This window comes from Scyliorhinus torazame, chromosome 3 (genome assembly GCF_047496885.1).
Source record: "Scyliorhinus torazame isolate Kashiwa2021f chromosome 3, sScyTor2.1, whole genome shotgun sequence".
Classification (NCBI taxonomy): domain Eukaryota; kingdom Metazoa; phylum Chordata; class Chondrichthyes; order Carcharhiniformes; family Scyliorhinidae; genus Scyliorhinus; species Scyliorhinus torazame.
This window is the reverse complement of record NC_092709.1, coordinates 49,471,200-49,495,446: the sequence shown is the minus strand read 5'-3', so window position 1 is coordinate 49,495,446 and position 24,247 is coordinate 49,471,200. Positions and strand designations below refer to the sequence as shown.

Genomic DNA, 24,247 nt, shown 5'->3' with positions numbered 1-24,247 from the left:
GAGTCTGGATGATTCTTTGTCAAATGTTCCAGTGAAGCCCAATGCAAACTGGAGGAACAGCACCTCATCTTCGAATTAGGTGTGTTACAGCCTTCCTGACTTAACATTGAGTTCAACAACTTTAGACTGTGAACTCTCTCCTCCACCTTCATCCCATTTTTATTTCTATCAATTTATTTTCATTTCTTACATCAGTCTGTTGTTTCCCCCATCATTGTTCCCCCCTCCCCCACGCCACCCCACTTGGCCCAGCTGTTCCCTGTTCCTAATTGTCCTTTGACACACTGCTTTACTTTGTTCTGCAATTAACACATTCTAATCTCTTAATGTTCCACTATCAGCACCCTTCTTATCTCTGATCACCCTCATTTGCATTCTCTTTGTCTTTCTGTTCACACCGTTACCAATCTCCATCTATCGCTGGCCTGCTATCCAGCTCCACGGACACACACACACCCCCTCCCCCAACCACAGTATAAATCTGACCATATTTCCAGTTCTCTCCAGGTTTGACAGTAATACAGGCTTGAAACGTTAGCTCCTTTCTCTCTCCACTGATGCTATCAGACCTGCTGAGATTGAGACGGAGGTTGAGGGGCGACCTGATAGAGGTCTACAAAATTATGAGGGGCATAGACAGAGTGGATAGTCAGAGACTTTTCCCCGGGGTAGAGGGATCAATTACTAGGGGGCATAGGTTTAAGGTGAGAGGGGCAAGGTTTAGAGTAGATGTACGAGGCAAGTTTTTTACGCAGAGGGTAGTGGGTGCCTGGAACTCGCTACCGGAGGAGGTGGTGGAAGCAGGGACGATAGTGACATTTAAGGGGCATCTTGACAAATACATGAATAGGATGGAAATAGAGGGATACGGACCCAGGAAATGTAGAAGATTGTAGTTTAGTCGGGCAGCATGGTCGGCACGGGCTTGGAGGGCCGAAGGGCCTGTTCCTGTGTTGTACATTTCTTTGTTCTTTGTTTGTTCTTTGTGTATTTGTTTCAGATTCCAGGATCATCAGAAATTTGCTTTCATCCAAAAACTAATGTATACAAGCATTGGTAATCAGCAAACTGGAGCCTAGGCAGTACCTATTGGACACCCACATAACCCAGTTCCACAATTATAAGCGGTTCATCGCTTTCTGCATTGAAAATTTCATTCTAGTCCTCTCTGGCTCATTAACAAGCTCGTCAATGAACTTAACAGGCTGAAAAAACATCCTTTGCGCTGTTACAATGATCTCCAGTATGTTTTGTTCTGTTCCAAGGTGGTGAGATAATTGACTTTCTCCAATCACAATCAACTCATCAACACCCTCTGCTGCTCTTGCTCATGTATTTGCTTTGTTTGGCCCCTTGTTTTGCACTGTAACCAATCACCGTTTGTCAATGTACCATTTGTCAATGTACTCTGTTGATTATTCTTTTTGCCTACTATGTACGTACTGTGTTCGTTCCCTTGGCCGCAGAAAAATACTATTCACTGTACTTTGGTACATGTGACAATAAATCAAATCAAATCAAATCTAAGCTACCATCAGGTAAGCATCAAGTTGCGGTACCGTGTTCAATTTTCAAAACCATCAGTTTCCATTAGAGTTCAAACTAAGACAATGGGGCTACTCCATTCATTATGTGACATACCTAGTCTCAACATCCTCTTAACTAATTCTCCTCCTCCTGTTTGACTTCTGGAATTCTGTAATCTTACTTTAATTGTCAGCTCAGGTGGTGCCACCAGCACACCTCAGATTGCCTTTGTCCTCCTGGAATGAGATGGAAATACATCATGGTCTAGTCCATGTCCGTACTGGCCTTCAATCAGTTCACTAGCAGTTTCTCCACCACTGACTCTCTCAATGGTTTAAAGATGTTTGTCTGGTAGACCTTCTAAGGATTTCTTCTCTGAAATAATCAGATCGTTATAGTTCACCATCTTTATAGCATAAGGTTCTTGCCACAAAGCTTTCAGGTGTACAGAAGAACAATGACATGGTCGCGTAGGAGTAACCACGCCGATCCACTCCCTCACCTTCACCAGGTGTTCAACAATATTTTTGGAGGGTTCCTCTTTAGCAGTATCAAGGATTCCACAAGCCTGTTGACCACACAACAAATCAACAGGGAATACCCAGGACACCCCCCCTCCCAGCGGCAAGCATTATACAAGACGTTGGGGCAACCCAATTTTTCTTGATCACCTTTCTTTTGACGTACACTTGAGAGTTTCACCTAACTCCCCACATGGCCATTATTTTGAGGATTGGCACGGAGGTCTTTAGCTCTGAATACAGAGCAAGGTACAAAAATTTGGGCACAAAGGGACTACTTTGGGTTCCCTCTCTGGAGAACATCCCCAATTCACCCAATAAGGTTTTAGAGGTTGAATTCCTTAGTGGAATTTCTTAGGGATATCTTGTAGCATGGCCAATGACTAAAAAATATACGGGTGTCCTCGGGATCACTTAGAGATCAGCACATTAGGTCCATAATGATCATTTCAAAGGGCAACTTAATTATTCACCAGTCTTCATCCTTTGACACAGTTGACCACACCATACTCCTCCAATGTCAGTCCACTATCGTCCAGCTGAGGGCAACTGTACTCACTGGTCCCAATTCTTATCTATCTGATCGTAGACAGAGTATAACCTGCAATGGTTTTCTTCCTGCTCCGTTAAGGATCTATTCTTGGCCCTCTCCTACTTCTCAGCTACACGCTGCCCCGGCAATATCATAGAGAAAACAGTGTTAGTTTGCACAGGTATGTTGATGACATCCAACTCTACCTCACCACTAACTCTCTTCTCTTCCCCACTGTATTTAAATGATTGTCATCAAGTTTCAGCTGATATGCCAGCCCTCAATCAATTGGCTACAATATTCTATATAATATAGTACATGACACAGCGTGAATATTTCAAATATATATATGTAATCTAGATACATAAACGCGAACTGATTAAGTCAACTACTTCATCGGTGACCATTTTTCTACTTAACATAACATTCAAAGATAATTCACTAATGCCTTATCCTGGAATATTTCCTTAATTGCTCTACAGTGTGCAGGCAGGTCTTATAATCCTTAGAATTGGCTGGATTTTAGTTTAGCTTAGCTTAGAGTAGGGGGTTAATAAAGGTGGGACCTGTAAGAGAGGAAGCAGGCATTTGCACTATGTTTATAGATTCATGTACATTGTTTATTTTGTTGTTGTTGTAAAGCCAAAAATACTTCAATAAAATGTTTATTAAAAAAAAAGAATTGGCTGTATTTAATAAACTTACCCATCAACATATGAAAGTTAGAATCAATTCATATAGGGATCCATTTCAATAAATTAGATTAGAGGATCATATAAAACATTTGCTCAAGGGTCTACATTGGTTAATATTTGATTGAGAAAGGATCACCATGCAACCTCTACCACCCAGGACTCAGGATTCACCTAGCACGAGTGTAACACCATGCCATTTCCCACAAACTCTGATAAGGTTTCACAAAAGCCACTGGAAAGGGTTAATAGGAAGCAGATTTATCGAGGTTAGAATTTCAAGCAGTGACAAGAGTAGTTTGCAGAGTGGAAAGCCAAACCATTTCTGGCACACAGATCAAGTCTGAAACACTGAGAACTGCACACGGGTCTATGTATTCACTATAGACCCATTTGCAGTTCATTAAACTCACTGATTGTGAAACGGATGCTTTTTGCTTTCAAAATCTTCCAGCAGAAGATACTTGTCCCCTTCTTCTGTGGCAAAAGATGATGCTCGGCTATTTCACAGAGGAAATGGAAGATGACAACATAACAAAGACTTGGCTAAATCTAATTTCAGTGCAGAATGTAATAAAGATCTTAAACAAAAAGAAACATTCATTTGCATAAAAGTGCCATCTTCCATTGAAATGCAGCTGATGGCAAGCAGCGTTTCACGGATATCCTGTCAAACTCTGGCAAAGAAAATCACAAACTGAATGACGTATTTAAATTTGACTAAAACACAGGCAAATAAATGAATAAACTTGAAACATTAAATATACAACAGCTAATGTCCAACATACTTCAGGAACTGTGTTAAATATTGGTTTTGCATCAGTATATTATTATTGTTTCCTTCAAGATCCAGTGCCATAGATAAAACCAAGCTATAAAAGTCTTTCTTAAGAATGAAATAATGCTTAATTACTGGAAGTCAATTTATTTTAGTCATTTGGTAGTAAAGAACTTGAGTACTGTTGAAAAAAAGAGATACCATTCATCTTGCAGTCATCAGGAGAGCTATGCAAGATAAACCAACGGTAAATGGAACAACAATTTACACTGCATGAGAAGAGAGTGCAGAGTCGTTGACAAGTGGACTCTTGATTGATGGAGACTTTGCAATGAACGCAGCAGGACATTCTTTACATGAAAAAGGAGAATATTATGATTCCGATTGTGCGGTCTCATTGTTCGGCATTTTTTTCAGAAAATGTACTGAAAGCGTATATTATAAATTGTAATATAGCTTACATGATATAATGCTCCTGCAACAGTAACTGTAGTGTTATTCACCCTGGGGTAACACGGACTGCAACACGATGCAGTTAAATGATCAAGCATACACCAAATGTAGGCGTTGGTTCAATAAGATTTATTGAACTTCAGTAACGAAGCACACAGCTGCCTGTGGGTTGACTCTCTACTACTCTAAGTAAACTAACATTAACTATCTAGACCAGGATAGTTCTGATCCAGGTGTAGAAGGTGTTGAATGATTTGTACACCCTGACTGTCACTACAGTTGTCACCAGTGGAAAGAGGCAGAGTGCTGATGCCTCCTGTGTTTTATAGTTGGAAACCCCCCCCTCTGGTGTTCTGTCTGGTGATTGGTTGTGTTCTGTTCTGTATGTTGATTGGCTCACCTGGGTGTCTGTCACTGCCTGCTTTTACCTCATGATGTGCATGGGTGCATATTATGACGGTAACTAGGTGATTTTATTTGCAATTTACATAACCAATAAACTTTGTGATAGAGTGGGCTAGATCAATTTATGTTCTTTGATATTATTTACAGGTCTGCAGTTTTGGAATAGTTACGATATGAACGAGGAATATGACATTTTGGGAAAAACTGCAATGTAACTTCATGGAAATCTATATGCATGTCAACATATGTGTTTGTATATCTAAATCTACGAAGATCTTAACTGTTGATTCCCACTACTGAAGCCTATTTGTTTATCTTTGTAATTTCAGGAATAGTTAATTCAGTAATTTTCTCCCTCCCCGTCCGCATCTTTCCAAAAGTGCAGTACCCACAACTGGACAAAATACTCCAGCTGAGGCCAAACCTTTGTTTCATCATAAAGGTTCGTCATAACTTCCTTACTTTAGTACTCTGTGTCTCTATTTGTAAACCCCAGCAGCCCTTAAACGTTTTTGACCATGTTCTCAACCTGCCCGCTTCAATGATTTGCACACACATACCTCAATTCTCTCTTTCCTGCATCCTCTTTAGAATTGTGTCCTTTATTTTATATTGCCTCTTCTAATTCTTCTGACCAACACCCACCACTTCACACTTCTCTGCATTAAATTTCAGCCACCACGTGTTCTGCCGATTCCAGCAGTCTGCCTTTTCAAGTTTATCACTATCCTTTTGAAACTTTTGAAAGTGAATCCTGCACACCCCTTAGTCTAGGAGAGGTTGTTAAAATATATCAAGAACCAGAACCTGAATGAGCAGGTTCTTCCCGGAGGTGGAGGACAAATGTGAGCGGTGACAGAGGGGCCCGGCCAACCACACCCACATGTTTTGGGCTTGCCCCAAGCTTGCTGGGTTCTGGACAGCCTTCTCTGAGGCAATGCCCAAGGTTGTGGGGGTGAGGGTGAAGCCATGCCCAATAGTGTCAATCTTCGGGGTATCGGAGCAGCCAGAACTACACATGGGGAAGGGGGCCAACGGCCTTGATTTCGCTTCCCTAATCGCACGCCAGAGAATCCTGCTCGGGGGGGGGGGGGGGGGGGGGGGGGGGGGGGGGCACTTCGTAAAATATCTGTCTGAAGTTCATATACACCACATCAACCAAACCTTCAAAAACCATCTCTGATACCACATCAGAAATACTCAATAAATTAGTTATACACAATTTGTTTTTGACTATTCCATGCTGGTTTTCTCAGATTAACCCACACTTGTCCAAGTGACTGTTCATTTTGTTCTGGAGATCATCGTCTTTAAAAGATGATTATATAGATGATTTGGAGTTGGGGACCAAGGGCAATGTGTCCAAATTTGCAGACGATACTAAGATGAGTGGTACAGCAAAAGGTGTAGAGGATACTGGAAGTCTGCAGAAGGATTTGGATAGTTTAAGTGAATGGGCTAGGGACTGGCAGATAGAATACAATGTTGACAAATGTGAGGTTATCCATTTTGGTAGGAATAACAACAAAAGGGATTATTATCTAAATGATAAAATATTAAAACATGCTGCTGTGCAGAGGGACCTGGGTGTCCTAGTGGATGAATCACAAAAAATTGGTTTATAGGTGCAACAGGTGATTAAGAAGGCGAATGGGACTTCCGGGTGCGGCGATGACCAGCTGAGTCGCACGTTTCGGCAGCTCCCTGTGAAACGGACTTTTGGGCTCTTGATAGGAGCCCCAACGGCAATTTTAACAGCTGAAAACACCGTGCGGTAAACCAGAAGGGTGTTCCCCCTGGACACGGATGGAAAAAGGAGAGGAAAGTGGCCGGATTGCAGCGGATCCTTTGGAACAATGGCAAGGAAGGCAAGCAGAAACCAAGATGGCGTCGGAAGGTGGCAGTTTCATATGGGGCCCTGAACAACAAGAGTTTTTGAAACGCTGCGTGGAGGAGATAAAAAAGGAAATGAAGAAAGAGTTGTTGGCCCCGATATTACAGGCGATTGAAGGGCTGAAAGAGGAACAAAAGACCCAGGAGCAGGAGCTTCGGGTCGTGAAGGCGAAAGCAGCAGAGAATGAAAACGACATACAGGGCCTGGTGGTGAAGTCGGAGATACAGGAGGCACACCAGAAACGATCTGTGGAGAGGTTGGAGGCACTGGAAAATAACGCAAGGAGGAACAACTTGAGGATTCTTGGCCTTCCTGAAGGTGTGGAGGGGGCGGACGTCGGGGCATATGTGAGCACGATGCTGCACTCGTTAATGGGAGTGGAGGCCCCGACAGGTCCGTTGGAGGTGGAGGGAGCATACCGAGTTATGGTGCGAGGACCGAGAGCAGGAGAAGCTCCCAGAGCCATAGTGGTGAGATTTCTCCGTTTTAAGGATAGAGAAATGGTCCTTAGATGGGCGAAGAAAACTCGGTGTAGTAAATGGGAGAACGCGGTGATCCGCGTCTATCAAGATTGGAGTGCGGAGGTGGCGAGAAGGAGGGCGAGCTTTAATCGGGCCAAAGCGGTACTTCACAAAAAAAAGATAAAGTTTGGAATGCTGCAACCGGCAAGACTGTGGGTCACATATCAAGGGAGGCACCACTACTTTGAGACGGCGGATGAAGCGTGGACTTTTATTGTAGAAGAAAAATTGGAATGATTGGACTACGAAAATGAACGTTTGGACAAAGTGGTGGGACGAGTGGGGGGGGGGGGGGGGGGGGGGGCGAAGAGGGATTGTATGATTAATCCTGCGGTATGGTAACTTTTCTTTCTCCCACAGGTGGTGATGGGGGGAGGTGGGGAGGGAGAGGAGATGGGGCGTTGGCCATGGGAGGCGGGGCCGAGGGAGAGGCGCGGGCTTGGTTCCCGCGCTATGATAATTATGGCGGGAATAGAGAAGCAGGAAGGAGGGGGCGCCGCACGGGGCGAGCCGTGATCACGGGGGGAAGCCGAGGTCAGCCAGAGTTTGCTGACTTCTGGGAGCAACATGGGGGGAGTAATTACGCTAGCGGGGGGTCTAGCGGGGGGGGGGGGGGAATTACTGGGTTGCTGCTGCTGGGGAAAGGGGGGAGTGGGTGCGGGAAAGGATGGGCGGGGGGGGCACCGTCTGGGAGAAATACAGCCGCGTGGGAACTGGGCGAGAAGCTGGAAAAAGATGATGGCTAACCGGCAAGGGGGGGGGGGGGGGGGGAAGCCCCCCAACTCGGCTGATCACGTGGAACGTGAGGGGGCTTAACGGGCCGATAAAGAGGGCACGAGTACTCGCACACCTTAAGAAACTTAAAGCAGATGTGGTCATGTTACAGGAAACGCACCTGAAACTGATAGATCAGGTTAGGTTGCGCAAAGGATGGGTAGGGCAGGTGGGCCGGCAGCAGCCAAGGTGCTTAAGGATTTTATGGAGCAGATGGGAGGGGTGGACCCGTGGAGATTCAGTAGACCTAGGAGTAAGGAGTTCTCGTTTTTTCCCTATGTCCATAAAGTCTATTCACGCATAGACTTTTTTGTGTTGGGTAGGGCATTGATCCCGAGGGTGAGGGGAACGGAATATACGGCTATAGCCATTTCGGATCATGCCCCACACTGGGTAGACTTGGAGATAGGGGAGGAAACAAGAGGGCGTCCACCCTGGAGAATGGATATGGGACTAATGGCGGATGAGGGGGTGTGCTTAAGGGTGAGGGGATGCATTGAAAAGTACTTGGAACTCAATGACAATGGGGAGGTCCAGGTGGCAGTGGTCTGGGAGGCGTTGAAGGCGGTGGTTAGGGGGGAGCTGATATCAATAAGGACACATAAAGGGAAGCAGGAGAGTAAGGAACGGGAGCGGTTGTTGCAAGAACTTTTGAGGGTGGACAGACAGTATGCGGAAGCACCGGAGGAGGGACTGTATAGGGAAAGGCAAAGGCTGCATGTGGAATTTGACTTGCTGACCACAGGCACTGCAGAGGCACAATGGAGGAAGGCGCAGGGTGTACAGTATGAATATGGAGAGAAGGCGAGCAGATTGCTGGCACACCAATTGAGGAAAAGGGGAGCAGCGAGGGAAATAGGGGGGGTGAGAGACGAAGATGGAGAGACGGAGCGGGGAGCGGAGAGAGTGAATGAAGTGTTTAAGACATTTTATAAAAAATTGTATGAAGCTCAACCCCCGGATGGGAGGGAGAGAATGATGGAGTTTTTGGATCGGCTGGAAATTCCCAAGGTGGAAGAGCAGGAAAGGATGGGACTGGGAGCACAGATCACGGTAGAAGAAGTGGTGAAAGGAATTAGGAACATGCAGACGGGAAAGGCCCCGGGACCGGACGGATTCCCAGTTGAACTTTACAGAAAATATTTGGACTTGCTCGCCCCGCTACTGACGAGGACCTTCAACGAGGCAAAGGAGAGGGGACAACTGCCCCCGACTATGTCAGAAGCAACGATATCGCTTCTTTTAAAGAAGGAAAAGGATCCGCTACAATGCGGGTCCTACAGACCAATCTCCCTCCTCAATGTAGATGCCAAGGTCTTGGCCAAGGTAATGGCAATGAGAATAGAGGAATGTGTCCCGGGGGTGGTTCATGAGGACCAAACTGGGTTTGTGAAGGGGAGACAGCTGAACACGAACATACGGAGGTTGTTAGGGGTAATGATGATGGCCCCACCAGAGGGTGAAACGGAGATAGTAGTGGCGATGGATGCCGAGAACGCATTTGATAGAGTGGAGTGGGATTATCTGTGGGAGGTGTTGAGGAGATTTGGGTTCGGAGAGGGGTATGTTAGATGGGTGCAGCTGTTGTATAGGGCCCCAGTGGCGAGTGTGGTCACGAATGGACGGGGATCGGCATATTTTCGGCTCCATAGAGGGACAAGGCAGGGATGTCCTCTGTCCCCATTACTGTTTGCACTGGCGATTGAGCCCCTGGCGATAGCGCTGAGAGGTTCCAAGGGATGGAGGGGAATACTTAGGGGAGGAGAAGAACACCGGGTATCTTTATATGCGGATGATCTGCTACTATATGTGGCGGATCCAGCGGAGGGGATGCCAGAAATAATGCGGACACTTGGGGAGTTTGGGGATTTTTCAGGGTATAAATTGAACATGGGAAAGAGTGAGCTGTTTGTGGTGCATCCAGGGGAGCAGAGTAGAGAAATAGAAGACCTACCGTTGAGGAAGGTAACAAGAGACTTTCGTTACCTGGGGATCCAGATAGCTAAGAATTGGGGCACATTGCACAGGCTAAATTTGACGCGGTTGGTGGAACAGATGGAGGAAGATTTCAAGAGATGGGATATGGTAGCATTGTCAATGGCAGGGAGGGTGCAGGCAGTTAAGATGGTGGTCCTCCCGAGATTCCTTTTTGTGTTTCAGTGTCTCCCGGTGGTGATCACGAAGGCTTTTTTCAAAAGGATAGAAAAGAGTATCATGGGTTTTGTTTGGGCCGGGAAGACTCCGAGAGTGAGGAAGGGATTCTTACAGCGTAGTAGGGATAGGGGGGGGCTGGCACTACCGAGCCTAAGTGAGTATTATTGGGCCGCTAATATTTCAATGGTGAGTAAGTGGATGGGAGAGGAGGAAGGAGCGGCGTGGAAGAGATTAGAGAGGGCGTCCTGTAGGGGGACCAGCCTGCAGGCTATGGTGACAGCCCCATTGCCGTTCTCACCAAGGAACTATACCACAAGTCCGGTGGTGGTAGCTACACTGAAGATTTGGGGACAGTGGAGACGACATAGGGGAAAGACCGGAGCACTGGGGGGGTCCCCGATAAGAAACAACCATAGGTTTGCCCCGGGGGGAATGGATGGGGGATATGGAATGTGGCAAAGAGCAGGTATAACGCAATTGAAAGATCTATTTGTGGATGGGAAGTTTGCGAGTCTGGGAGCGCTGACCGAGAAATATGGGTTGCCCCAAGGGAATGCATTCAGGTACATGCAATTGAGGGCTTTTGCGAGGCAGCAGGTGAGGGAATTCCCGCAGCTCCCGACACAAGAGGTGCAGGACAGAGTCATCTCAAAGAAATGGGTGGGGGACGGTAAGGTGTCGGATATATATAGGGAAATGAGAGACGAAGGGGAGACTATGATGGACGAACTAAAAGGGAAATGGGAAGAAGAGCTAGGGGAGGAGATTGAGGAGGGGATGTGGGCAGATGCCCTAAACAGGGTAAACTCGTCGTCCTCGTGCGCCAGGCTAAGCCTGATTCAGTTTAAGGTATTACACAGGGCACATATGACTGGAACACGGCTCAGTAAATTTTTTGGGGTGGAGGATAGGTGTGCGAGGTGCTCGAGAAGCCCAGCGAATCATACCCATATGTTTTGGTCATGCCCGGCACTACAGGGGTTTTGGATGGGGGTGACAAAGGTGCTTTCGAAAATAGTAGGAGTCCGGGTCGAACCAAGCTGGGGGTTGGCTATATTTGGGGTTGCACAAGAGCCGGGAGTGCAGGAGGCGAAAGAGGCCGATGTTTTGGCCTTTGCGTCCCTAGTAGCCCGGCGCAGAATATTGCTAATGTGGAAAGAAGCCAAGCCCCCGGGGGTGGAGACCTGGATAAATGATATGGCGGGGTTCATAAAGTTAGAGCGGATTAAGTTCGTCCTAAGGGGGTCGGCTCAAGGGTTTACTAGGCGGTGGCAACCGTTCGTCGAATATCTTGCGGAAAGATAGATAGGGGAGAACAAAGAAGGCAGCAGCAGCGGCCCAGGACTTGGGGGGGGGGGGGGGGGGGGGGGGGGGGGGGGGGATGGGGGGATGGGGGGGGGGGTGGCCTGAGACAAGGCAGTTGCCAATTAGGGCTAGTTTTTATTTTTTGTTATTTAATATTTATTTATTTGTTGTTGTTTTTGTTTAAATTTAAAAAAGGTCATTATTATCTGTATTGTTACAATGTTGTGTAAAGGATGCACAATGTACTGTGTTGGTTGACCAAAAATTTTCAATAAAATATTATTTAAAAAAAAAAGAAGGCGAATGGAGTTTTGTCCTTCATTGCTGGAGGGATGGAGTTTAAGACTATACTGCAACTGTATAAGGTGTTAGTGAGGCCACACCGGGGGTATTGTGTTCAGTTTTGATCTCTTTACCTGAGAAAGGATGTACTGGCGCTGGAGGGTGCGCAGAGGAGATTGACTAGGTTAATCCCAGAGTTAAGGGAGTTGGATTACGAGGAGAGGTTGAGTAGACTGGGACTGTACTCGTTGGAATTTAGAAGGATGCGGGGGGGGGGGGGGGGATCTTATAGAAACATATAAAATTATGAAGGGAATAGATAATAATAATAATCGCTTATTGTCACAAGTCGGCTTCAATGATAGGATAGATGCAGGGAGGTTGTTTCCACTGGTGGGTGAAAGCAGAACTACGGGACATAGCCTCAAAATAAGGGGGAGTAGATTTAGGACTGAGCTCACTCAGTTGTGAATCTATGGAATTCCCTGCCCAGTGAAGCAGTTGAGGCTCCTTCATTGAATGTTTTCAAGATGAAGATAGATAGATAAATAGATAAATAGAATAATGGTGTTCGGCGGGAAAGTGGAGCTGAGTCCACAAAAGATCAGCCATGACCTCATTGAATGGCGGAGCAGGCTCAAAGGGCCAGATGGCCTACTCCTGCTCCTAGTTCTTATGTAAAAGCTTTCCTACCACTGTGATTAAACATTTCTGGGCAATGTGTAAACATTTGCAATTCTCCAGTCCTCTGGCATCATCCCTGTATCTAAGGAGTATTGGAAGATTAAATCTAGTGCCTCTGCAATTTTCAACCTTATTTTCCTCTGCATCCTGAGATGCATCTGATCCGATCCTGGTGTCTTACTATCTTTAAGTAGGGCCACCCTTTCGAATTCCACCTCATCAATCTTTCGGCCATCTTGTATCTCAATTGACTCCTCTTTCACTTTGATTTTGGCAACATCATCTTCCTTGATAAAGACCGTTGTAAAGTATTAATTTAGTGCCTCATCCATACTCTCTGCCTCCATGCGTAGATTCGCTTTAGGTCCTTAATCGGCCCCATCCCTTCTATTTACTACCTTTTTACCATTTTGGAAAATGATGATTTCAGTTTTCCTTTTAAACAAGAAAATTGCAAGTTATTTGCAACAACTAGACAAAATAATTTTTTCCCCTCATTATAGCAACTTTTTAGATTCAAACATTAACGGGGAGATTACAGGCAACTGTTGAACACATTTTTGTGGTATTGCTTATAGGTAGTCAAACATTGAAAAAGATTTTATATGTTCATGGGATATGGGCTTCGCTGGTTAGGCTAGTATTTATTGCCCATCCCCAATTGCCCTTGAGAAGGCAGTGGTGAGCTGCCTTCTTGAACTGCTGCAGTACATGTATTCTAGGGACACCAAAGTGCTGTTAGGAAGGGAGTCCCAGGATTTTGACCCAGCGACAGTGAAGGAGTGGCGATATAGTTCCAAGTCAGGGTGGTGTGTGAACTGGAGGAAAACTTGCAGCTGGTAGACTTCCCATGTATCAGCTGCCCTTGTCCTTCAACTGGTAGGAGTGCTGATGGGTTGCTGCCGTGTATCTTGTATCTTGCTGCTGCCACTGTACATCAGTGGTGAAGGGAGTGAATGTTTAAGCTGGTGGACGCAGTGCCAATTAAGTAGGTTGCTTTGTCCTCTGATGCTGTTGAGCTTATCGAGGGTCACTGGAGCTGCACTAATCCAGGCAATAGGACCAAGGCCAATGCTCCAATTATGAAATTGAAGGAATGATGACTATTAAAAAGCTGCTGCAGTCAGAGGATGCATATAAATGTTATATTCAACATCTGTGTTGTATTTTCTTTTAACAAGATTGTTTTGAATCTTCTTGAATCTACAACAGATGCAAGCTTATGGAGGATTTTATGCTAGCCGCTGGTCATATTAGGTTAGAGGATGCAATGTTTTATAAAGAATATTGTATTATGTTAGAGGAAGTACTGTTTTATAAAGAATATTGTACAAGTCAAAAAAAAGGTAACATTCTTTTTACTAAATTGGAAATATCTGTCCTTTTGAAGTTACAAAGCTTGTAAGTACTGTGAGGTAAACACTGGGATAGTACAGATGTCAATTAAGAGACTCCAAACAGAATGATTAGGTTATTCTCAGTTCCTGGGGGGATGAAAAATGATAACAAAGCGACATTGATGTGAGGAAAAGAAATGGGCAAACCATAAAGTGAATAAAAGTTAAAATAAATTTCGAGTACCCAATTAATGTTTTCCAATTAAGGGGCAATTTAGCGTGGCCAATCCACCTACCCAGCACATCTTTGGTTTGTGGGGGCGAAACCCACACAGACACGGGGAGAATGTGCAAACTCCACATGGACAGTGACTCAGAGCCGGGATCGAACCTGGGACCTCGGCGCCGTGAGGCAGCAATGCTAACCACTGCACCACCATGCTGCCCTGGCAAATTAAATGTTAAGTATATGGTAAAGATGCTGGTAAATATCAGCAAAATTTGAGAATAATTAATTTCCAGGTTATATGTCCTGGAATGTTTCAATTGCTTTGGTGATTTTAATTAAATTGATTTGTCAAATGCTTAACTCACCTAACATGGTGAATTAATTCAATATAGATACATTTCCAAAACATCCTTTGAAACATTAGTTCGAAGCACTAAAAGCTGCAAAAACAATAAAAGCTGCAAAATCATACAGAATATAATTGTTATTGCAGCTCTGAGGAATCTTGTACAGATAGAATTCTCCTGCACTTCCACCAGCTCTGTCCTTGCCATGCTCCATTGGCCTAGTGCCATCCTGCAGAACCAATATCAAGATCCTTGTCCTTGTATTAAAATCCCTCCATGACACCATTCCATCATACCAAAATAATAGTGCCATACATGCACCAGCCATTCTTCAGTACAGATTTTTGGTTGTCCCCCTGCTTTTTAAGGTACTCCATTAAAGACCAATCTTTATATGACCAAGCTGCTGGCAACTTAGTTTAGGGGTAACACACTCTGAGGTCATAGTATTAACCCCGCTCCAGAACTGGAGTGCTGTACATAATATAGCCGACACTTCCGTGCAGTAATAGAGGAGTACTACATTGTTAGAATCATTGCCTTTCATGCCATGATTATCTGTCTGTTTGTGTGCACAAAAAATAAATCATTGGCACCATCTGCGAGGGAGCAGGGGTGCAGTGTCCTCATCAATATTCAGCCCTCAAGCAAAACCAGCAACATCGGAAACTGGTTCTTTACCTCACTGCTGTTAGTGGGACCTTAGTGTGATACAGTGGCTGCTGCAGTTGCCTACATTGCATTAATGATTTCAAAAAGTAATCAATTGCCTGTGAAATGCTTTGGAACATTCTAGAACATTAAAGCAGCAATCTTAATGCAACTTCTTTCTTTACTCTGTAGAATTCTCCCCAAACAACTTGGTCTTGCTATTTCTCGCCCTACTTTCAAAAGTCTACAGGAATACCTTTCACCCGACTGAGCCTTGTAACCGTTTTGTATTTACCTACCTGTTATCAAGTATGTCTACCACTTGGAAGGTCTCCTCGCACACAATGATTTTATCAATTAAACAGAGCTTGTATTTTAATCAGTTAGGAAGAATGGGAGCGATCCAATGGCCAGGCTGCAGCCGAAAAGCAGCTCGCTGTGGTGCAGAGTGGCCGATAAGAGCCGGGAGACCACAAAATCTACACCTGGGATCGACCCCAATCGCAGCGCCTCGCGAGATCCAATCCAAGACGTTGCAATATAAATCCCGCCCATTGTGGGCACGGTCACTTCTTGGCAAATCTGCATATTAAAACTAGTCGCATTTTAATCTGCAGATTCCCCCAAGGAACCAGAGGCTTTGTGATCAATTCCCTTTGCCTCGGAGACTTCGGGCGAGCGCCATTTGGACCGGTCTCCACAAAGGGGACCAAATGGAATGGCAGTCGTGAGGGTCTCCCAGGGGATCAGAGGACCCCAGTTGCATGCCTCTGGGCAGGATGGTGTCCTGGCACTGCTGGTGCTACCTGGGCTTCCTGGCAGTGCCATCTGGGTGCCAACCTGGCACTGCCAAGGTGCCCAGGTGACACTTCCACATAGCTAGGGCACAGCAAGGTTGGCACAGCCAAGACGCCAAGCTGGCATTTTTTATGCATGCCAGATTGGGCCGTGGGTGCCCCGTGCAGGTGATGGGGAGGGACAGGGGGTTGCTCGGGGGCCTCAGAGATCGGCACGCTATATAAAGATGGTGTCCCGATCTCTCGCTATACTTGGGAGTACGGGCAAGCGGAGCTCCTCAGTATACAAAACGGGGCTGTGTGTGGCCACCGCCACTCGTTCCCTGCTGAAGCCCCTTATACAACGCGAGTAGCATTTTATAGCCATGTGTTTCTTGGCGCTGCAAGTGCCGGGAAACACGCGGCTAAATGCGCTCACTATGGGACTTTGTTCCCAATTAGTTGAATTGTACCCCATGTCTCTCCCTGAAAATGAAGTAGGTACTTTCCGCTGGGGCCCCAATCCAACTCCAGCTAGTTAATTAGCAGAAATAACTTCCTTTCGCTGCTTCTAAAATTCTTTTTATTTATCTCACACTTCAAAACTGCTTCCCTATTGTATACACAATGTTATTAGTCAATTACGTGACGACTTGATTATAATACACAAAATTACAGACAATGTAATGATGCTCACAAATCTGTGACAATTAGTGGGTGTTTGCTTGTTGGTTTACCCTACGTATCACATGGGGGACTCAAGGACGTGTCCACTTCTTTCCTGGTTACCCCACTCTCAAGTCTTGCAGTCTCCTTTTCTTTCTGCTTTATATTTCATGTAACCTCTGCTCTCTGCTGATTCATTCTACCCATGCCCACGTGACAGCTGTCTTCTTCTGCAATCATTTTAAGTGGTTACCACACTTGACCACTTAACCCAACCTTTTGTCAAATGATGGAGCATTTTGCTGCAGGCTTCAGTGGTCCTCATCATCCCTAAATCTGCCTCAGTTAACATTTCTTTATTTCATCATAATTCAACAATTCCATGTCTTTGTGCTTACAAATATCCTGGGTGATGGTGAATCTTCTGACCCATTCCCAGTCACTAATGGAGTTAAAGAGGGTTGTGCACTAGCACCAATCCTCTTCAATATTCTTTTCTCTGTCATGCTGTGATCAGACATCGCATGGATGGAAGCTGCTGAATCTGGGACATCTCCAGGCAAAGGCTAAGGTCTCCAAGGGCGTCCTTAGCGATCTCCTGTTTGCCAATGACTGTGCACTAGCTGCTGGTTCAGAGCTGGATATGCAATGTAGTGTGGACTACTGCATGCCACAGCTCTGGCCTTAAGATCAGCACAAAGAAAACTGAAGTAATGCACTAGCCCGCTCCAGGAAAGCCTCATCTTGAGCCAAAGGTTTCAGTCCATGACTATACCTGTCAGCAGTGGATAAGTTCACTTATCTCAGCAATACACTCTCAAGCTGTTCTCCTGACGACAAGACATAAGCAAGAATTTACCAAAGTGTAGCCTTTGGCAGACCTCCATCATTCCAGTTTGGGATTGAAGAGGAGTAACGTCTACCTACCAAACTATGTCTGTAGTGCAACAGTCCTCCCCATTCGCTCTACACATGTCAGACTCTGACTGTGTACCAGCCAAGAAGCTCAACCGCTTTTGCTTGGAAGCTTCTGAAGATCAGGTGGCAGGTGCTCACCTGGGCATGCCAAGCATCAACACCATATTGAGACCGTCACAACTGAGTTCCGCAGGTCATGAATGTCTGACACTTTTATGGAAAGCTTGAGTCAGAGGTATGCTCTCATGACGGTCAAAGGAAACACTACAAGGACATTCAAGGCTTCACTTAGGAGTTTTGATATTGACTTCGTGTCCTGGGAGAAGCTCACCCAGGATCACTGTGCCTGACGTAACCAAATAAAAAGGCGGCCTCCTTTGAAAGCAAGTATGTATCAGAGAGACAACATAAGCAGAGGAAATCCTGAGTCAACAACTCATCCAAAATTCAATTGTCCAAGGTATTTTGTCCTATTTGCAGCAGAACTTTCTGGCGGAGATCGACCCGAGCAGTCACCTACGTACCCATCGGAACACTACCAAACATCCCAGATGATAAGCAAGGCCATTTTTTGCCTTGAAGGGTGAACAACACAAAGAAGAGATTTAAGTGCTCCAGAGATTTTCTGTTATATGTAGTAATTATTACAGCTTTGAAAGGGAATTGGGTAATCGGTTGCATGTCCCACTTCTAATCTGTTTTGTTTATTGACACTTGTAAATCTGACTGGGATAAGTCTTTTAATTCCTGTGTAGATATGCATTCCAATGAACAACAGTAGTATTGTTGTGAGCAAGTTTCATCTGGAGACCATTTTTACTGATACGTTTGTGCAATTCAGATGAAAGAATCGCTTTGCTTTGTATTGCTGGACAGACAGAATTAGAGTGAAATACTTTTTTTACAAACTTCAGTTTCCATGACATTGTGATTCTACTAAGTTGTTAGATAGTGACCTTTTCATTTAAAGAAAAAGTATACAGGTTTTTAAAAAATACATTTAGAGTACCCAATTCATTTTTTCAAATTAAGGGGCAATTTAGTGTGGCCAATCCACCTACCCTACACATCTTTGGGTTGTGGGGGCAAAACCCATGCCAACACGGGGAGAATGTGCAAAATCCACACAGACAGTGACCCAGAGCCGGGATCGAACCCGGGTCCTCGGCACCGTGAGACAGTGGTGCTACCCACTGCGCCAGGGTGCTGCCCATAGTATACAGGTTTAAAGTTTGATGAAGAATAGAGGATTAAAGACTGAACTATGGAAATCAGGTGATCAACACAGAGCAAGAGATTTTGAAAAGGAGATGGAGCCTGGCGATATTAGCGTCAAAGATGCGAAAACTGAACAAGAGGCAAGGTGAGGGCAGTTTCGCCTCCAGTTTCCTTGTCCTTTGACCAAGCAAACATCATGCTCATATTTTCAACTTTATCACATTGGTCACAATCCCACATTTATGTAAGTTAGCTAGGCAACAAACTAAATTCATCAATAAAACAGGGCATAGCCATAAAAGCCAACTGCCATTTTTCTAGACAATATTCAATATTTCCTACACCATCGCAAGTGATAAGTATTAAAGACACAGTCCTGATATCAGTGGTCAAAATGAAACATCGATGAACTTACCTTATGCCCAAATCAACTGAAAACCCAAATCCAGACCTCAAAAAAGAAGTAGCCTTTCAGATGAATTTTATAAAAAATTGCTTCAAATCAACAGTCAATTACCACTGACAAAAAGTACAACTTCCATTCCTCTTTCAAATTAATAACATTCCAGCTATATGAATTGTGAGGTTGTGCCAGAATTTAAAAAAAAAACCTCTTCTGATTAAGCATTGTAGCACGAGTGGGAGTTTACAAATGACACAAACTCTTCCCAGGCACTCATCTCACCTAGCGGGTTCAGGCTTTTTACTTTCACAGTTGGCTAACCACAGATAATCCTGCGGATCTTCCTGGCTGGATAACGATTCCAAGCGTCGCACGCTGATTGGCTGATAGGGGGGAGGTAGCAAGCCCATCGAAACTGCTGGCCGTACTGGAGGCTGTACAGAAAGAGGTACCTCAGTGCCAGCGTTACCAGAGGGATTTGATGGCTTAACAGCATCTATAACAGGACAAGAAAAAAAAGAGCAGGGTTATCAATAAATGTATTGAAATAAAAAGATCCGTAACAGCGAAGTTCAGTTTTTCACAGCACAAAACCGAGAAGTAGCGGGGGTCAGAAAATTGAAAGAATTGATCAATCTACAATGTACTTGAGTTAAGTTCAAATTGTGGCAATGAGTGGTGCAAACATTCCAACACGCTGAAAGCTTCACCAAATTGCACCCTGTGAGAAAAACATTAAACCAGATGCGCTCAAAATGTTAATTATGCAGCACTGTATTTCAATGCAATTGGTAGACAGCAGAATAATCTTGCTGTGTTTCACTAAAAGTTTCATGACCATTTTTCTCCGGACCTCAAAATGGGTCAGACTGCAGAAAAAAGTTTTGTTACAGATGTCAAGTACTTCTTTGTGCGGTTGACAAGCAGATTTTGTGGCTGGAAAAATGTAGGCATCGCAGGGAAAGAGTAGTTCCATAACTTTAAAAATAAAAATCATATTTCTCCAATCATTCTTAGTAACCCAGGACGACCTCGGAATTGTGTACTCAGGCTAGAATGAGATGCTGGACTAAATCACCATTTTGGGGAGGTTCTTTCGGAAGGCAAGATATTATTTTGAATATTAACAAAGCTGATGCAACAGTGAAATTATTCCGTCTCTCAAACTTTACATGCACTTCCCCCGCACCGCCCATAAAAAATATATTTTTGTTGAACATCCTGACAACAAATCTCTATAAGCAGCAAAACCACGACTGGACCAAAACATGCATTTGTGAAATTGGCTTGAACAAACAGAATCAGAATAAGCTAAAAACCCAGCAAACAGGTTAATAAGAAATTGCATCCGTCCTCGATGCCATACATTGTTTCTGATTAGGTGCTTTCATATCAAGGTAACAGACGGAAATTGCATTTTATGACATCACCAAAATGGATATTAGTCAGTTTGTTGTACAGAACTGAGTATTGCTGAAAAAAAGACATTTTGTCAAAGCTTTTCATCTTGCACCCGCAAGAATACCAATGCCAGGGGAAGCAACAACTGTATGAGAGGAGAGTGCTGATTGGTTGGCAAGTGAGCCTTTGCCGGAGAATGTACCAATTGATGGCTGACAGTTAACTGCCAAGCACTGTTTGAAAATTAAACTAGAAAGCTTGAATGAGCCAGCGAATGGCTATCACTTATCGGTTTAGTTGAAACAGGCGCAATATGTTCAAATGTTCTTTCGGTTTACAAAAACAGGGCCTGGTGTACTAATATATTTGACTTTCAGTACACACCAATGCGCCTCACTGCGAGCCTGACTACCTTAAATTAGTTAACCTACCCAACCAACACATGTTTGCAAAATGCCAGCTAAATTCAGAGCCATGGGGCTTTGAGCATAGCTAGACACTTATGGAACTAATCAAATACCTTTTGGAAGTTGAAGAACATAACTTTGTCGGATTAACTCCAGTGCATTTAGGTATCACTTCCTCAAAAGAACGCAAGAAGGTGGCCATGAAGTTTCTTGCTCATCTAAAAGTGTTTTTTTTTTTTTTAAAGTGTATTTACTAAGGTTTTACATTTTCACAAACACAACAAAACCACATGATCGACACAGCACAGCAGGCAAACAAAAAGGCTCCACAGGCATGAATACAGGGGGCCACAGAAGAACAGCAGTATAATGAACTCTATACAATCATTGGACATAACTTGATACCTCTATAAGGCCAACCAGAGAACAAGGGAGAAACAGGATAAGGCCATGAAGAACATGGTAAAATGGTGCACACCTGCTCACTCAGCCAATGCACACAATTGCCACAAGAGTTCAGGATAAACTTTTCGCACCATGTTCTGAGGCACACCAATATATATCTCACTCCACCCCAGCAGTGCTAGAGGCACCAATGATCATGAGACCATAAACCGCAACACACCGTAATCCCTTTAAGAGAGACATACCGCAACATCCTCTCCTCAGATACCAGGCCCGCCTGCACCATGCAGGAACCAATCACGGATTCTTTATATCCCTCCCCCCCCTAGAAAAAAGCAAACATACAATGAAAAAGGGGTATTATATATATATCACACAGCGCAACATAATCCCAGTCTCAAGGCCAGAACAGAACCAACACCATTCCACATATTTATACAGAGAGAACCAACAACAACATGTACAGATTATGATCAGGGCCGTAAGCAGCTCCTAGGGAAAACAAAAAGGACAACTAGCAATAAGAGTGGATCACAGGATCAGGACCCCACCATGGGCCCGTATTCCCCCAGCGCACACTCATCACCCATTAATGAAGAAGAGAACAAGTTGCTCATTCAAACAAGAAAGCGTCCACATCATTAGAGGGATAACAGGTTATCAGCCAAAGAACAGGACTCGACTCAACCCCAGGAACCCATGCGGAGAAGAAGCAAAACCCAGCTTCTCAGAAAGTCCCTAATGAGTGTCTTCGTGAAGGGACATCCCAAGCTCCAAGGAGCAACAGGATGCCAACCACAGCACTGGACCTGGCCAACCCCAGCACATTCCGACACACAGGAATCAGTACCCCTAACGCATCCCAAAACCCAGCACACCAGCCAATCCTACACCTCATTAGCACATCCAAGGCAGTCACCAGCCCCATTTACAGTAAACAAAAGATTATGCCAGACCTAGCCGGGGAAATCACCTCGCCGAAGGGAAGAAGTATCGTCAAGGTACCCAATAATTGGGTGGCCTGGCGGGAGGGGAAGGAAAATTCCTTTCCCCAGCACTATAAGCGGAACCTCCCATAGACCACTAGATCATACCACAACGTCTAACAGCATATTTCTCACAGAGATGAAGAGAAAAGGAAACAAAAACCCCTAAGGGAAGAATGCCCGACCTTCCCCAGGAATATTAGCTACCGCCCTGCACCGCGTGCCAGCACAAGAAGGATAATAAGGGAAATGATAGTGCACCCTCAACACTACTTCCACATGGAAAACCCAACCACAACGAGGAGAATGCTCAGGACACCATGTAAGACCACTTGGAGGAATATGCCTAATTTCACCATCAAACCTACTGCCACATGAGGGAAGTGCTCCAGCATTGTAGAGGCATGGCAAACAGTCTCTCTCTTCAACAAGTAAGTGAAGGGTTGACCAAACCTACCTCGGTGTGTGCCTACATTCAATTTGTCCTATTCTAATTGCACTTAAAACAAAAAACTTCAACCTCAAGGAAAAGCCATCAAAACATTTGCAGTGCTTCACAAATCTCACTCAATACTCTGGGACCATCTGGTCCTGGAGATTCAGCTTGCCCAAAACATCAAACTCATTGAGAGCCAAGCCCCAAATTAAGCTTTGGTACAAGTAACTTTCCCTCTATTTCCTTTTTAACATGTAAATCCATTTAGGATTAGGCTTGCTGAGTTTCAGCTTGTTGATCCCAAGGCGGGGGTGGGTGCGCAGGCAGTTGGTAGATTTTAATGCAAGCAAGTGAGAGAGTTGGATATGGGCAGAGTTAAGACATGGAAAAATTAGAGTGTATTGGGATGCCAGCTCCAATGTGCTGGCTTCTGCATTTAACTGCAATACATTAGGCTAAATGTATCCAATCCCTTTAAGAGAGACAGGTTGTCAATTTCAATATCTTAATTGCTCAGTTACAATGATTTTAACATGGTTTTTGGAAATTAACTGTGGGGCGTCCATGGAAATCCTCGAACAAAATAGTGAAAGTCAGGAGAAAGCACAGTGGTGGCTGGGGGCTTTGGCGACACAACAGGGAAATCTACCACTAAATATGCCTCACAGCTGTTTTCTTGCGGGCTTGTGTGAAAGGCTTTATTGAAAGTACTTGGGCTGTGAGGTTTCTTTTGGTGGTCTGTAATGTTGACCATACCATAAACCTTTGTAGTTTGGTGATATTCCTGGCTGGCGGGAATTCTCTTATGGCTTTTGTCTTCTGCAGGTCTGCAGTGATTCCCTGTTCTGGGATCTTGCAAACCTCATCATCACATTCAGGGAGCTGTCACAAAAACAAGGGCAGCCTTTGAACCTCTGGACTCTATTTTGCCAATTTCTTCTTTTGTGGTCCCAACTCCAACAAATTGCATGTTTTTGGAGTGTTCTTTTAATGTCGCCTCATGCAGATTGACATCTTGCCAAATGGTAGGGATGCCCAAGGACACTATAATGCAATGTCACCATTTAAAAGTCATATACAGGCATGTTGCACTTAATTTCAGGCTTCCCTTGCATTACTACTGGTTCCTACCCGCTGCTCTCAACATGCCGCAAAGTTAAAATCCAGCTCTTTGCATTTGTCTTACATTGGGGCAGCACGGTAGCACAAGTGGATAGCACTGTGGCTTCACAGCGCCAGGGTCCCAGGTTCGATTCCCCGCTGGGTCACTGTCTGTGCGGAGTCTGCACGTTCTCCCCGTGTCTGCGTGGGTTTCCTCCGGGTGCTCCGGTTTCCTCCCACAGTCCAAAGACGTGCAGGTTAGGTGGATTGGCCATGCTAAAAATTGCCCGTAGTGTCCACAAGGGTTGGGAGGGGTTATTGGGTTGCGGGGATAGGGTGGAAGTGAGGGATTAATGTGGGTCGGTGCAGACTCGATGGGCCGAATGGCCTCCTTCTGCACTGTATGTTCTATGTAATCCCCAGCATTAATATTTAAAATGTCGT

General features: G+C 44.8%; 1 protein-coding gene across 6 annotated transcripts in view; it reads right to left on the bottom strand.

Moving 5' to 3' along the window:
- gab1 (GRB2-associated binding protein 1) overlaps positions 1 to 24,247 on the bottom strand; it is a 307,978-nt gene that overhangs the window by 49,524 nt on the left and 234,207 nt on the right. For 4 of the 6 annotated variants that reach the window (XM_072495643.1, XM_072495645.1, XM_072495648.1 and 1 more), the window contains exons 3-4: positions 19,350 to 19,563; positions 3,686 to 3,772 (exon numbers count right to left, since the gene is read on the bottom strand). In XM_072495643.1, the coding sequence (XP_072351744.1) occupies positions 3,686 to 3,772; positions 19,350 to 19,563 (301 nt within the window). The remainder of the gene's footprint in view (positions 1 to 3,685; positions 3,773 to 19,349; positions 19,564 to 24,247) is intronic. The other 2 variants (XM_072495644.1, XM_072495649.1) reach the window with 1 other exon arrangement.